The sequence below is a fragment of the Myotis davidii genome, unplaced genomic scaffold (assembly GCF_000327345.1).
Source record: "Myotis davidii unplaced genomic scaffold, ASM32734v1 scaffold1380, whole genome shotgun sequence".
Classification (NCBI taxonomy): Eukaryota; Metazoa; Chordata; class Mammalia; order Chiroptera; family Vespertilionidae; genus Myotis; species Myotis davidii.
Genome location: NW_006291969.1, coordinates 282520 through 297235, shown reverse-complemented (window position 1 = coordinate 297235; position 14716 = coordinate 282520). Strand labels below are relative to the sequence as shown.

Genomic DNA, 14716 nt, shown 5'->3' with positions numbered 1-14716 from the left:
CCAACAGTCTTACAGATTTCCTTTCCACAGTCAGGGGCCGTGCCTGTCCCAAGGGACACGGCTGGGTGTCACTCAGTCTCCCTCTGACCCTCTGGGCTCAGAGATTTGGCAAACTTTCCTGCCCAGGTCCCTGGTTTTTACCTTTCCAGGGGAACTCTGCCCTTCCCGGCTGCAAACTGTCTCACCAGCTGAGTATACTTCGCCAATTCGGGGGTGGATGTTATCTGTTTCAACTGCTCATTCTATTTGCTCCGGGATGAGCCTTGGGACGGGTCTGCCTATTCTGCCGCCATCTTGTCTCTCCGGTTACCACAGCTCTTAAAACAACCCAAATAACACCAGCTAATTTCTTGTATTGAAGGGTATACCAATGATAATGAAATAAATATCACTATTATATCTCTTATAATTTTTGATAGCTTCAGATTTTCTATTACTCACATGTGTATATTTTGGTATAGTACCAGTACCTTCCATAAGCTTCTAAAAACAGCTTCCAAACTCTATCCAACTTTGCTTTAAGCTAATGAAATAAATTCTCCCCTTGTGCCAAGAAGATGTTAAAATTATACATGTCTGTTAGCTGGAAAAGGCAGCATCTAATCCTTAACACTCTTATTTCTGTAAAAGCAATGATTTATTTTGATTACTTTTCCGTGTCTGAAGAGACTCAGTAATCATCCCGAAGGAAGCTTTCCTTTTAAAACTTTCTATTGATAAAGATCTTTATGCAAATCATCAATTAGCATTTAGCCTAATGTTACAGCCCCAAACCCTTCTCGACCTCTACAGAACATATTCTACAAGGCTCCATATCAGACTGCTGAGGGAGAAGTATGACTTGTTGCTTTTATTCTAACAGAAAGTAAGTCAAAGATCAAAAAGTTAGCTTAAATGCATGGATAATATTTTTTCTAGACCAGCAGTTCTCAACCTGTGGGTCGCGACCCCTTTGGGGATCGAACAACCCTGTCAGAGGGGTCGCCTAAGACCATCAGAAAACACATATATAATTACATACTCTTTTTGTGATTAATCACTAGGCTTTAATTATGTTCAATTTGTAACAATGAAATAGTGGGTCACCACAACATGAGGAACTGTATTAAAGGGTCGCGGCATTAGCACGGTTGAGAACCAGAAGGTATTTACTTGATGCTATCTTTGTTCTTTAGAACTCCAGTGGTAAACTTACTGACTTCCTGAGCTTCTACACACTCCCCTCCACAGTCATGCACCACCCTGCTCATAAGAGCCTCAAGGCTGCCTACTCATTCTACAACATTCACACGGAGACGCCCCTGTTAGACCTCATGAATGATGCGCTCATTATAGCTAAATTGGTAAGCAGTTCATTTATTTTTGTCCTGTGTTTTTCCAAATATGTGTGTGTAAGTGTATAAAGCATCTTACGTATTTTCTTTCACACAAGATGAATTAATTTGAATGTTTATTACTTTTGACCATCGGTCAAAGGAAGAATTTTGATAAGTTTCTTGTAAAATTTCAGTGTCTATTTTCATCAATTCTATTGCAACTTAACCAAAAAGTCATTTTGTATAAAGTAGATACTTTAAACATTTACATAAGAGTGCATAAAACCCATAAGAAATATAAGATAAATACATGATCCCATGATATAAGGAAAATACATGAGTGTTTGTTTTATAGTGAATAATTAGCATCAACCAGTTTTTTGATTTAAATAAATGGTCTCTGAATTTTAAAATGAAAGGAACCTTATTTTTAAAGGGGATTATTGTCAAAATTAGACTATAAAATGAAAGGAATTAAACTCAAAATATGCCTTATTATACTTATTTTTTTTATTTCCTCAGTGTCATAGTTAGGACAATTTAAATTCTTGCTGCAAATAAACATTTTCCTTTAAAAATAAATTAAAATCAGTAGACAGATACATTTTATACATTTTAAAGTAATTATTGAATATGAGAAAATATTCATGAGAATTTGGGAACAACACCTCAAAAGTGTCTTCCTTGCATTTACTAGTATTTGATCAATTTTTTAAAAAACACATAAAAAACCCATTACTAGTGGATCCCCAAATCAACATTATCCTGATTATTTCATCCTATTGCTCATTTTCAACTATTTCCCCTAGAAGGCCAGTAATTAGTTATTTAATGTAAAAACCCTAAGACATAGAAATGTAGGTGCTTCATCTATATCACCTTTTGCATATTATTATCTAACATTTTAAAGACATTAGATTTCTACTATTAAATTTTAGAAAATTTATTTTCCATTATCAGCCCAAGACAAATATACTATTTAAAGTTTTTACAACTTTGGTTTCTTGGCTGTAACTTGAACTAAGTCAGAACTTAGAAAGACCAGTAACAGTTTTGGAGATGGAGCCATCTAGGTGACTGTTCCTTCTAAAACAGGAACAAATATTTTCTGAACTTTTAATAGATTTTGTTATGTCACTGTGAGCCAGCATACTATATTTTAATTCAGCATTGCTGGATAGCTGACTTCATCAGATTCATTGCTAGTTATATATAACTGAATTCTTAACCTATATTATATATATTACAGACATTGAATCTTATTATAAGTGTATATTCAGGTTATAGGAATTCAATGTTATGCTGAAATACTTAATACAGAAAACACTCTAGTCTTTTGAAATTTTCAATCTTTTTTACATTGGCAGAAAGGATTTGATGTATTCAATGCACTAGATTTGATGGAAAATAAGACATTCTTGGAAAAACTCAAGTTTGGAATAGGAGATGGCAATTTACAGTATTACTTGTACAATTGGAGGTGTCCAGGAACAGATTCTGAAAAGGTAAGAAAAGTTGATATATGCTTTATAAACTTAATATATTTATCTAGGAAATTCCATACTTCCCTTAGGATTATTAATTTTTTAGTAGCTTTTAAAAAACACGGGTCTATTGTACTACATTATAACTTAACTAGAGGCCCGATGCACAAAATTCGTGCAAGAGTAGGCCTACCTTCTCCCGGCTGCCTGCACGGACTTCCCTCCAGCCACTGGCAGGCACCCGGGATCTGGGCTTCCCTCGCAGTCCCAGCTTCGTCCGGAAGTTTGTCAGGAAGGATGTTCAGTCTAATTAGCATATTATGCTTTTATTGTCTCTTGCTTATCTGTCCTTACTATTCCATTTCTTCCCTTCCTTTAGGTTGGACTTGTATTACAATAGATGGATGTTTCCATCCCTAGAACTCTGAAACCACCCATCATTTATTAATATTCTATTTAATGATTCCTGGAACTGTCATTCCAAAGAATAAAAGCACAACCTAAGTGAAACTGATACAGTCAGTAATAATTGGAAAAGTTGAAAAAACATCCATATGTGACCAATACTACATATGTCTAGCTAGAATGTTAACATTCTTCCTTTTTTTCACTGTTTACCCATTTGAAGGAGGGATGAAAGAGTACAAAGAGCACATTCCTCTAATTTTCAAATTTTTGACCATCTCTTGAAGGTATTTTTCCATTCTCTAGAAAGGGCCTTTTTTTTTTTTTTTTTAATGGACGGAACAGAAGTCACAGACTTGTGTAAGAAAATCTTTGCTAATGTATGGAGATAAACTGCTGCATTTCTATTTATCAGGTGATGGTCTTTTTGTCTGTGTAACAGAATAAAGGATCCAATTGGGAAATTTTTCCTCCTATCATCTTCCATGCTATCATTGGAGACATTTCTGGATTCAGCATTTCCACAACTCCATGATGAGTGGTGGGTGTTTGTGTGTAGAGCAAGATAAAAATGTACTGGTGACTAGTACATTTATTTCTCCAGAAGCAAAGTTGCCAAATTAATAAACACACAAATTTGTACTTTAATGTTCAACAGGTTGGTGGTTGGGTTCAAAAGCAAAGTTTTGTGCAAACATGAAATGTGCTCTCTGAAAGAGTATGCACCATGACTAACTAGACTTTGCTGCTGCTGCACAAACTCGCTTCTTTTCAGGAACAGCAAGGATATGTGAGGAAAAGAAAATATAAGTGCTAAAGTCAAAGGAACTGCCCAGTGGAATTTATTAGTGCTATCAGGATATTGATAGTTTGAATGTTTTTATTATGCAAAATTGCACATATTCCTTAATGCTGACTTTAATTTATCATGAAAGCTGTCATGCTAATAGAAAATGTCTTATTTGTAAATAAGTATTCATACTTTTGTTACTGATGGTGTTTTTATCTAGAATTTGAAAAAACAAGTTTCACAGTGTACATATATATATATATATATTGTCAATAGTTCAAGGAGAAAAAAGATGCTAAATGAGGCCATATAAACTGGCCTTGACTCATTCCACGAAGTAGTTACTTTTTTCTGCCTTCCCTCTTCCAGTGCCTAGGCTGTTCTGTCCAGAAAATTTTAATTATTTTAGACATGATGGCTTTTCCTTCATGTTATAAGTAGTCAAATGAAACCAGTCCTATCTTATACCAGGCAGGGGCTAGCAAACTATAACCCATCACCCTAATCCAGCCCATCACATGTTTTTGTATACCCTAAGCTAAAGATGATATTTACATTATTGAGTGGTTAGAGGAAAATAACATTTTGGGATACATGAAAATTATATGAATTTCAAATTTCAGCATCCATAAATAAAGTTTTATTGGAACACACACTTATTCACTAATATACTGCCTATGGCTGCTTCATGCTACAAAAGACAGAGTTGATTTGTTTCAGTAGAGGTTGTATGAACCAAAAAGTCTAACATATATGCTATCTGGCCCTGAAAGAAAAGTTGTTGATCCTGATTTACATTAAGGAGCTAAAAGCTACTTTCTGCAGCTTGCCATTAACCAACAGGCCAACCCAGGGCTTGTGGTATCCTTGAGACTACCGGTAGAGGGCGTGCGTGGGCCCCACAGTAGAGCGTACTCCAATAACTGTGTACTTTCTTGAAGACATAAAGGAAGAGTTTTTAGGATGATTCAACCCAGTGGTATTACTATTTTTCCTTAACAGAAGATGAAAACTTCAAGAAGCAAAACTGAACCAATTCACTGAAACTTTTTTGAGATACCAGAGTTAAATAAATGAGATTTTAACTTAATCTGAAGCCAAAAGCACAGTTGGGAATTATGTTCCATTCATTTTTATAGCACAGAGTCATACAAAGGGAGATTTTCAAATAATTACAGAATTGCCAGTCAGAAATTTTGTCACGGGCTAAAATTCCAATTTTATTAAAATCTTTTTTTTGTCTCATTTAAAAATAACTAGCACATTTGCCTCTATAATTTAAACAAATTATGTAAAACTGCTGCGTTTAAGTAGCTATTAGAACTAAATTTCAGTGTAATATAGTGTTTTACATATTCAAAAAAACCTACATTTGTCCTGCATCCTTTGTCAATAATGGAAATACTCAATTTCTTAAGGGATTTTTTTTTTTTTTTTTTTGCGCCACGATAGTATTCAGTAAAATTTAAATGAGTGGAGGTGGCATAATTCATGCATCAAACAGAATTAAAGCTGAAAATAAATTCTGGCCACTCTTCCCCTTAAATTAGAAAAAGTTACTTTTTCAAACACACACTGTAGGTAGCAGACACTGTCATAACCATAGAGTACTGATTATGCTCCATTTCCTAACATGAAGGATGCCCATCATTGTACAGACTTGCCTCTGAGAATCCAAGCTCCGTTTTTTTATTTTCTTCCTGCCTCATTTCACCTGATTACCATCACACTTTTTATACATGTTAAATTTTCAAGGAAATGTTAACCATGTAAAGGGGTGAATTCTAACTAGTCAAAAGACCCTATCTGGCTTTCCCTAAAGGTGTCAAGCCTTTCTCCCAAAGGAAGTAAAATAGAAGGAAGTAAAAACCTGATGTATTGTTTCTGAAGACAATGTATTGCTTAGCATTTAGTATCTTTCCTTTAAAACTGATGGTGTATCTGCAGTCCAGTTTCATCTACTCTAATTTAGACCATGTGTACTGTGGTACATTTTCTAAGTTTGAGAGAAAGATGTTAAGTGCTGTAGGATACAGATGTTTTTGCTCACAAGCATTGTACCAACCTTTAAAAAGTGAATCTATACTAGCATGGACATTAGTGTCAATAAACTTTTGATATGCATACTTCTGAATATTTTCTGCATTTAGTGTTTTTAAGCTTCAGCATATCTGTGCTGTCTAAAAGTCTTATGCATTTGAAAGGAACATTTACCAAACAATCTCCCACAGATCTATGTAAAAGTAATTCAGTTTATTAGCTTCAAGGTTTTTTACAAGGAGTCATTTTCCAATTGTATGTAGTGACAAGTTTATACATGATTACTTTGAAGTAATTTTTTTACTTTTGGGTGGTTTCCTTTTTTTATTAGGGTTTGGAATCAGTTTCTTTATTTTAAGGGGTTGTAGCACTGCAGCCTGCTGACCTTCAGTGAGCTTTCTCTTATGTTTAGAGAGGTCTTCAAAGGAAGTGTCCCAAATCTCTCTGTCTTGACTTTCCAAAGATTCGGACTCTGAATTTTCCCTGGAGTCTTCAAATCTGTCTTGAAGCCATGGTACATTTAAATTGGGTACTCTGGGGATTATAGCTTTCACTTCATTGACAAAGTCAGTGGTGTTCTTTTTGAATCCCAAAGCTAGGACACATTTTAAGCCAATGACAGGCGCAATTCTCTCACTGAGACGGGGAACCTGACAAGCAGGGACCGTTCTGCTTAAACTTAACTGAATCAGGTGTGAGGTGATGATCGCAGGCTTGACTGACTTACACACTAAAACCAAAAGCAGTTCGTTCCTTTCCAGAGCCCTGGTGACTTCATTAACGCCAATGGCAAGCTGCTTCCTCACCTGGACAGAAGTCCACCCTGATACTTGTTCATTATCTTCTGTTTTTTTCTCCTTCAGATCCTCACTCATATGAACATCTATGCTACATTTGTCTCTGCCTTGTTTTTTAAAAAACTGCTTTTTACTTCTTTTCTTATTCTCAATTTTCTCAAGTCCAATTGATTTAAATCTGTCTTCAAGTGTCTGTAAGATGAAGTGCAAATCCTCTCTCTCCAGAGCACTCCAGCAGATAGTATACGGGTTGTTCAACGATGTCTTTACAGTTAAAGGTCTTGTCTTCCGAACCGAGCCTCTCCCTGGTGCCTGAGGAGCTGCAGCCATTATAAAAATCCTTCACTGAGAAGCAAAACGACAAAGGACAATTGTTAACTAGCAGCACATGTCTTAAGAATATCCTGGTTATACTTATTCTGATTCTTTACAGGCTACAGCAGGCCTAATCATAGAGGACCAATTATGTGACCAGACACTTGACCTCTCTTTTTAAGATTCAGTAATTTCCCCATTTTTTTTTCATGACTGTTTTTATTCATATATAGGTCATATAGGAATGTTTTGCATTATTGCAATCACAGTGAAATTCTATTTGTTTATTTAGTTTATTAAAAATGTTTCATGTTGCCCTGACCTGTGTGGCTCAGTTGCTAGGGTATTGTCCCATGCACTAAGGGTTGCTGGTTTGATTTCCATTCGGGGTTGTGGGATAGATCCCCAGTAGGGGGTGTGCAGGAGGCAGCCAATCAATGTTTCACTTTCACATGGATGTTTCTCTCCCTTCCTCAGTAAAAACCAATAAAAATATTATTTAAAAATAAATAAAAATTTTCTACATGTTCAGAATTAGCGGTTAACCTCTTAATGGCTGTATGATATTCTCATAGATTTGTTACCATTCTCTAAATTCCTCTCTAGTTAGGCTTCCATTCATCCATTCAACAAATATTCACTGAGCACCTCCAAAAGTGCAGGCAGTGTTCTAGGCTCTGGGGTTCAGCATCAACAAGTCCCCACATCCACCCACATAAGTCCCCTTGTTCACCTCCATGGAGCTCACAATCTGTGAGGGCCCTGGAAGTTTCTGCCATTAATGATTAACTACATGTGATTTTTTTAAAAAAAAAACTTAAATAGTAACATCTGCACATGTTAAAAATTCAAATGGTACTTTCATTTTATGCCTCTTGTAAGTCCTCCTCCCTGGACTCTGAGTTTCTTATGTATCTCCCTAAAACATTTGATACACATACAGATGGACAGTTCCCCTTCCTACAGTTATTCCAAGCCAACTGCTCCTCCAGCTGGCAATGTGATGAAAACTAGCAAGATTTTGTAACGAAATTTAAAGATATTAATCCATTAGGGAAAAATAACCAGAAGGTGCCTTACTGGGAAAATGTTATAAAACACTGGTCTAGCCCAGCTGGTGTAGCCCAGTGGCTGAGCATCAACCCATACACCAAGAGGTCTCCTGTTCAGTCCCCAGCAGGGTCCTGTAAGAGGCAGCGGTCAATATTAATTTTTCTCTCTCACCAAGGTTTCTATTTCCCTCTGAAATCAATAAACAGAAAAAACAAAACCCACCAGTCTAGGGAGTATATCATGTTTCTCCTTCCCAGAGACAACTGCATATCCTTTCTCTTCACTCAGTTTTCTTCCTCACATTCTTTCTGGAGCTCAGGTAACAACCGTAGGGACCCACATGGCAAAACTCAAGGAAGTTAAGCCAGCTGTGAAGACATCTGGAGTTTGGAACTACCCCTACTTTCAGGTTTCTCATTCCAGATACTCCCTCATTTATACCACTGAGCCTCCCCTCCCTGGAACACGGCAGGCAGGGTTAGGAATTAATCCTCTCCAAGTGAACTCCTACTTACTGGGCTGTCTACTGATGTTGACAAGCAAGTGTCTCTGTGGAATGTCAGAATTTATAAGGTACTTGCTCCATGTGTTGAGTCTCACAAATTTCCTGTATAATTGCCCAGCATGTGGATGAGGAAACAGACTCGGGTCAAACACCTTGCTTGAAGTCACAGCTGGTTCCCAAATCTAAATTTTATGCTCTCCCAATCCTGGCTGCACTTCAAAAATAATCTGTGGCCTTTAAAACATAGAGATGGTTGGTCCTTACACTCGATCTACTCAATTGGAGTCTGAGAATAAGACTGGTGCACCTGGACTTGTAAAAAGTTGCCTGGGTGAATGTGATGCAGAACTGGAATAAGGAACCACAGGTGTAGGACAGGAGGCTTATCCACACTGGATAGCTCTAAAAATGGTCTCCTGACCTCTCCTGGTCCCCACAGATCTCACTCATATCAGTATCATGTCCACTGCTAGAGACTATCTGCAGTCTTCAAACCAGCCACACTGCACAGCCCGCGCCTATGCCCATTCTCTACATGCTCCACTCAAGCTCAGGGAACTGGGAAGGAGCTCATTCAAATCCAAGGTTGGTAGCAGGTTTAAGGTGGTCAGGAAGACAAGCAAGACAAAAATGATCTGCCCTAGCCTGTTTGGCTCAGTGGATAGATCATTGGCCTGTGGACTGAAAGGTCCCAGGTTCGATTCTGGTCAAGGGCATGTACCTTGGTTGCCGGCACATCCCCAGTAGGAGGTGGCTAATCAATGTTTCTCATCGATGTTTCTAACTCTCTATCCCTCTCCCTTCCTCTCTGTAAAAAAAATCAATAAAATGTGTATTTTTTAAAAAAGACAACAATGACCTAACAGAGCTCTTGCCAAACTGCAAGTCAGTTAATGTGTCAACATTCAAAGACAGAATAAATACTTACAGTGATTTGCTCTGGAGAGAGCAAGATATGCATTAACTCCTTCTGTCTTCAGAATCTGGTTGGGGAGATGAGAACCAAGTTCAGATAAGCAGAACCTTAATGCCCTATAATGCACAAATACTCACTGGTAAAGAGGAGTAACAGCTTTGGAGGAGAAAATAGGAAGCCCTTGCTGAGGTGCCTTTGGGGCTGACTGGAGGCCTCTACTGCCTATAGGACAGTGATGGTGAACCTTTTGAGCTCGGCGTGTCAGCATTTTGAAAAACTCTAACTTAACTCTGGTGCCATGTCACATATAGAAATTTTTTTATATTTGCAACCATAGTAAAACAAAGATTTATATTTTTGGTATTTATTTTATATATTTAAATGTCGTTTAACAAAGAAAAATCAACCCAAAAAATGAGTTTGCGTGTCACCTCTGACACGCGTGTCATAGGTTCGCCATCACTGCTATAGGATCAAGTGCAAACCCTTTAAGGCCCCCCACACACTGGCCCGTCTCCCCACCAGCCTTTCTCCTGAGGTGCCCCAACACACATTACATCCCGCCACTGGGCCACATGCTACTTAATGAAGTCATCCGTTTCTCCTCTCCATGTCGTTATGCACATTATTCCCTCTGCCAGGAATACTACTCCCATCCTCAGCCTCATAGCGCCCTTTCTTACTTCAAGTATTTCTGGATTACCCACAGTACAAGCCATGAAATAGCACAGAAAAACAGTCACTGGCCTCACTGAGCTTAGACTATGAGGAAGACATACCAGCAGAAAATCCAGTAAGACATTCAGACCAGGGACCAACAGGGCCCTAAGGGGACATAGCAGAAGCCTGGCTTAGTGGAGGGGGTCAGGAGGGCCTCCTGGAGGCAGTGATCCTTTGACTAAATCCTGAAGAATGCCTACCACAGGGAGCACCAAAGGAGAGTGTCCAAGGAACAGCATTAAAGGAGGTAAGTCAGTGTCAGGGGCAGATGCTAGGGAGAGGAGTGAGATACTAGGGAAGGTGGGTAAGGACCAGGTGGCGAAGGCCCTCGAGGGCCTTCCAGCGAGAAGTTCTAGTAAGAAATGATGCTGCGCCCTACCCCGCTGGCTGCGGAATGAAGGGCTCTCCCCCAGTGAGGGGCGTGCAGGTGGCAGCCGCTCAGTGATTCTCTCTCATCACTGATGTTTCTCTCTCCCCCTCTCGCTTCCTCTCTGAAATCAATAAAAATATATTTTTTAAAAAAAATAAAAAGAAATGATGGTGGCCTGTAGATGAGTAGCTGCAGTGGGGATGGACAGAAATACATGCTAATTAAAGAGGCTAAGAGGTGACATCTACCAAACACAGTGATCGACCCGGAGGAAAGCAGAGAATGGCCTCAGAGCCACTCCCGGCCGGTCCGCCGTGCGCGTGCGCACAGCCCCCGCCCTGCCGGCTCCGCCTCCCACACGCTCACGGAGCCCCGCACTTCATCCTTCTGCGTTACTCACAGCAAAAAAAGTCGGCTCACTGCCACCGCGGCCGAGAGGGTCAGCAGGAGGACCGAGCTGTAAACACCTGGAGTTCGAGAGCCGGGTGGAGGCGGGAGGCTCCGGAGAGGGGCCGACAGCAGCGCTGCGCAGGCGCGATGTCTGTCTCGCGAGATCTCATGGTTGCCACGGTAACCCGCCGCTAGCTGGCTGGACTGCCGGATCTGGGAGTCAGTCCGACGCCAATTGTCTCCTGAAGCTGGTCCTCTCACCTGCCACCTTCTCTCGGACCCAATTTCTACTTTTCAGCGCCTGGCAGTGCAGTCCCCTCTCTCCCCCCGCTTTTCCGTATTTGGCTTGCCTAAGGGATGCCACACCTAACCCCGGCCGAGTGCCCTCATCTTCACGGAATCCCTGTGAGAATCCCCAGCTCCATAAAAATCAAGATAAATGGAGGATCCAGAAGGGAGTGGCACACACACAGAGAAAGATAAATGGGGGATGAGGGTGATTTGAGGGGGAAAAAACATGCCTACTTTTGCTCACTCCTGTATAATCCAAAGAATTGAAAGCTGGCACTGGACAGATACTTATATGCCAATGCTCATAGTAACATTATCCACAATAGCTAAACGGTAGAAACAACTCAAAGCACCTATCAATAGATGAACGTATGAACGAAGTGTGATATATACACACAGCGGGACATTATTCAGCCATAAAAGAAAGAATGAAGTACTGACACATGCTACAACATGGATGAATCTTGAAAAACATTATGCAAAGAGAAATAAGTCAGTCACAAAATGACAAATATTGTATGATTGAACTTATATGAGCTACCAAGAATAGGCAAACTCATACTGACAGAAAGTAGAATTGAGGTTACCAGGACTGAGAGGAAGAAGGGATGGGAAACTATTATTTAATGGGTATAGAGCAGTGATGACGAACCTTTTGAGCTCGGCGTGTCAGCATTTTGAAAAACCCTAACTTAACTCTAGTGCCATATCACATATAGAAATTTTTTGATATTTGCAATCATAGTAAAACAACGATTTATATTTTTGATATTTATTTTATATATTTAAATGCCATTTAACAAAGAAAAATCAACCAAAAAAATGAGTTCGCGTGTCACCTCTGACACGCGTGTCATAGGTTCGTCATCACTGATATAGAGCTTCTGTTGGGGAAGATGAAAAAGTTTTGGAAGTAGATAGTTGTGGTGGTAAAACGGTATTGTGAATGTATTTAATTCCACTGGATTGCACACTTAATAATAGTTAAAATAATAAACTTTATGTTATATATATTGAACCATATACACAAACAGTACTTGTCTGTGGTCCCAGAGATGGTCAGTCCCTCACTTGACAGGAAGCCTTGGGCGGGAGCACAGTAAAGAGCCTATTTGCCAAAAAGGAAAGTGGGGAAAACCCTGTTGCATAGACTGTGCTTCTTCATACCCACATGTGCCGCTGTGTTAAATATAGTCTAAAGGTGCATGTATTTCCACCCAGTTGAAGGGATGATGATGATGCTTTCAAAGCATCCTACTGAAAGTGGATATTCAATAGGGGTGATTATCTGTCACAGAAGTCTGGAGGTTTTCCAGAACTGGCTCATTTGGCTACACAGCAGTTCATCAGAACTCCAAGGGCTTTCTATATTTCCATTTGCCATCCTCAGAATATTGGCATTTGCCCTCAAGCTTGTCCTCACAAGGTCACAATTCCAATCATCACATCCTACACAATACCTTGTATAAGGCAGTAAGTTTTGCCTCGTGAATTTCTTTCTTTTTACCAGAAAGAAAAAATTGAAGAAGCCCCAGCATACTTCCCTTAGTGGCTTATTGGACAGAATTGGCCATAAGCCCACGCCTAAACCAGTCACTGCAGAGGTGAATGAGTCAAGCAAGACCGGCTTCGGCCAACTATGATTTTTCTCCTGAAGGTGGACCCACCTTCCCTGAGCATCTTTGGGCTCCACAACTAAGCAGAAGTAGGGTTGTTGACAAAAATGGGAGGAGGTGGCTTCTAAGTTGGGAGCAGTGGCTTCCCCAGGAGAAAGACATATTGTTTTCTGGGGCTCAGTTGCAGAATACATTAAGTGGATATTAATAGGTAAGACACATGCAATATTATAACCAAAAGAGCAGAGTGGAGACAAAATTACAAGCCCTATATACTTTAATTCAGTCCTGGTTACATATTGTTATTGAAACTAAAGGCTAAAAATTTCACAAGTTTACTGAGGAATATTAAAACAAATGAGAGATTGTTGCCAGTGGTGCTTTGAGAAGTTGAAGCCCTGAACTAGTCATTATGTCTTGCTAGGTTGTGTGAAGCTGCAAGATATTTATGGACCTTTACTCTGAATATTCTAAAAGTATCGATAGTCAACCAAATTAAGGTAAAAGTGCCTCCTGTCAGGTATAGTCTTTTTCCTGAAATATGTTGACAGTAAAATGGTCCTGGGTAGTTTTTTAAAAAAAAACACATAGATATTTTTATTGATTTCAGAGAGGAAGGGAGAGGGAAGGAGGAAGGGGGAAAGAGAGAAAGAGAGAGAGAGAGAGAGAGAGAGAGAGAGAGAGAGAGAGAGAGAGAGAGAATGATGATGTGATAATGATGATGATGATGATGATGAAAGAGAATCATTGGTCAGCTGACTCCTGCTCACCCCACACTGGGGATCAAGCCCACAACCCAGGCATGCACCCTGACCGGAAATCAAACCATGACCTCCTGGTTCATAGGTTGATGCTCAGTCACTGAGCCACACCGGCTGGGCGGTCCTGGATAGTTTTGTTGCAAGGAGTTCTCTTAGAACATCCTAACTTTACTTATCTAAAGTTGTAATATAATCACAAGCATTGTAATCACTAATTCAATATTCTGACATCACTGAATTTATAACTTTATTATTATATAGATGGCTTCATTTTATTGCTTAGTCAGAAAGTATTAAGACTCTTGTTTTGATTGTCTGCCTACAGACCTGTTTGTAATGAAGCTGATAGCAGTAATAGATTCATTTCTTATAAACAACACAAATATGAGTGTTTTTGCTGACCCTGATTACCATCCTTGCATTTTGTGAAACTTCATCATTGACAGATGTTTAGACCAGTCAGACCATAAACAAATTCAACCAATCACATGAAACCATATATCAGAAATGGATAACCATATTGTAGTATTTGATCTAGCATTTAAACCAGTTAGATTTACGAAAAAAAGCTAACATTTCTGATTAGTGACAAGTAAAGTAATGTTAAACTCATCACAGAAAATGTCACAAAGCAGGAAGGAATATCAAACAGGCAGAAAAATTTAATCTTTTTTAAAAAAATTCTTTGAAAAATGCAGCTTTAACAGATCCAGAGACAGGGAAGCATCGATCAGATTGTCAAACCTCAGAGGGAAGGTAGGGGAGGGTGGGGGTAAGGGGGAGAGATCAACCAAAGGACTTATATGCGTGCATATAAGCCTAACATGGACATAGGGACAACAGGGGGTGAAGGTGAGGGCAGGATTGGGGGGATGAGGGGACATTGGGGGGATAAGGACACATTTGTAATATCTTATTCAATAAAGGGGAAAAAAGAAAAAATACAA

The 14716-nt window shown here is 39.3% G+C and overlaps 2 protein-coding genes across 8 annotated transcripts; one reads left to right on the top strand and one right to left on the bottom strand.

Annotated features, from left to right (window-relative positions):
• The first annotated feature begins 609 nt into the window (after positions 1-609).
• Positions 610-7468, top strand: NMT2 (N-myristoyltransferase 2). 3 transcript variants are annotated; one of them, XM_015565041.1, is made up of 4 exons: positions 610-865; positions 1176-1343; positions 2684-2821; positions 3180-5509. In XM_015565041.1, the coding sequence occupies exons 2-4, from the start codon at positions 1233-1235 to the stop codon at positions 3198-3200; spliced, it is 270 nt and encodes an 89-aa protein (XP_015420527.1). In that variant the 5' UTR covers positions 610-865; positions 1176-1232; the 3' UTR covers positions 3201-5509. The 3 variants fall into 3 exon arrangements, with proteins under 3 accessions (XP_015420527.1, XP_015420528.1, XP_006765385.1); XM_015565042.1 differs by lacking the exons at positions 610-865; positions 3180-5509 and adding an exon at positions 7022-7468 and having other exon boundaries at positions 1094-1343; XM_006765322.2 differs by lacking the exon at positions 610-865 and having other exon boundaries at positions 1099-1343.
• RPP38 (ribonuclease P/MRP 38kDa subunit) lies at positions 6148-11241 on the bottom strand. 5 transcript variants are annotated; one of them, XM_006765320.2, is made up of 3 exons: positions 11108-11241; positions 9634-9688; positions 6148-7177 (listed from the first exon to the last, which is right to left on the bottom strand). In XM_006765320.2, the coding sequence occupies exon 3, from the start codon at positions 7160-7162 to the stop codon at positions 6317-6319; it is 846 nt and encodes a 281-aa protein (XP_006765383.1). In that variant the 5' UTR covers positions 7163-7177; positions 9634-9688; positions 11108-11241; the 3' UTR covers positions 6148-6316. The 5 variants fall into 5 exon arrangements, with proteins under 5 accessions (XP_006765383.1, XP_006765382.1, XP_015420524.1 ...); XM_006765319.2 differs by having other exon boundaries at positions 11112-11241; XM_015565038.1 differs by lacking the exon at positions 11108-11241 and adding an exon at positions 10960-11030.
• Between the last annotated feature and the right edge of the window lie 3475 nt (positions 11242-14716).

What these genes read in the sequence shown, in the direction of transcription:
- NMT2 (XM_015565041.1), top strand. Translation starts at nt 1,233, where the DNA reads ATGCACCACCCTGCTCATAAGAGCCTCAAGGCTGCCTACTCATTCTAC. An exon ending in CGCTCATTATAGCTAAATTG is followed by an intron (nt 1,344 to 2,683) that starts GTAAGCAGTTCA and finishes TTACATTGGCAG; the next exon opens with AAAGGATTTGATGTATTCAA. An exon ending in CAGGAACAGATTCTGAAAAG is followed by an intron (nt 2,822 to 3,179) that starts GTAAGAAAAGTT and finishes CCCTTCCTTTAG; the next exon opens with GTTGGACTTGTATTACAATA.
- RPP38 (XM_006765320.2), bottom strand. Translation starts at nt 7,162, where the DNA reads ATGGCTGCAGCTCCTCAGGCACCAGGGAGAGGCTCGGTTCGGAAGACA.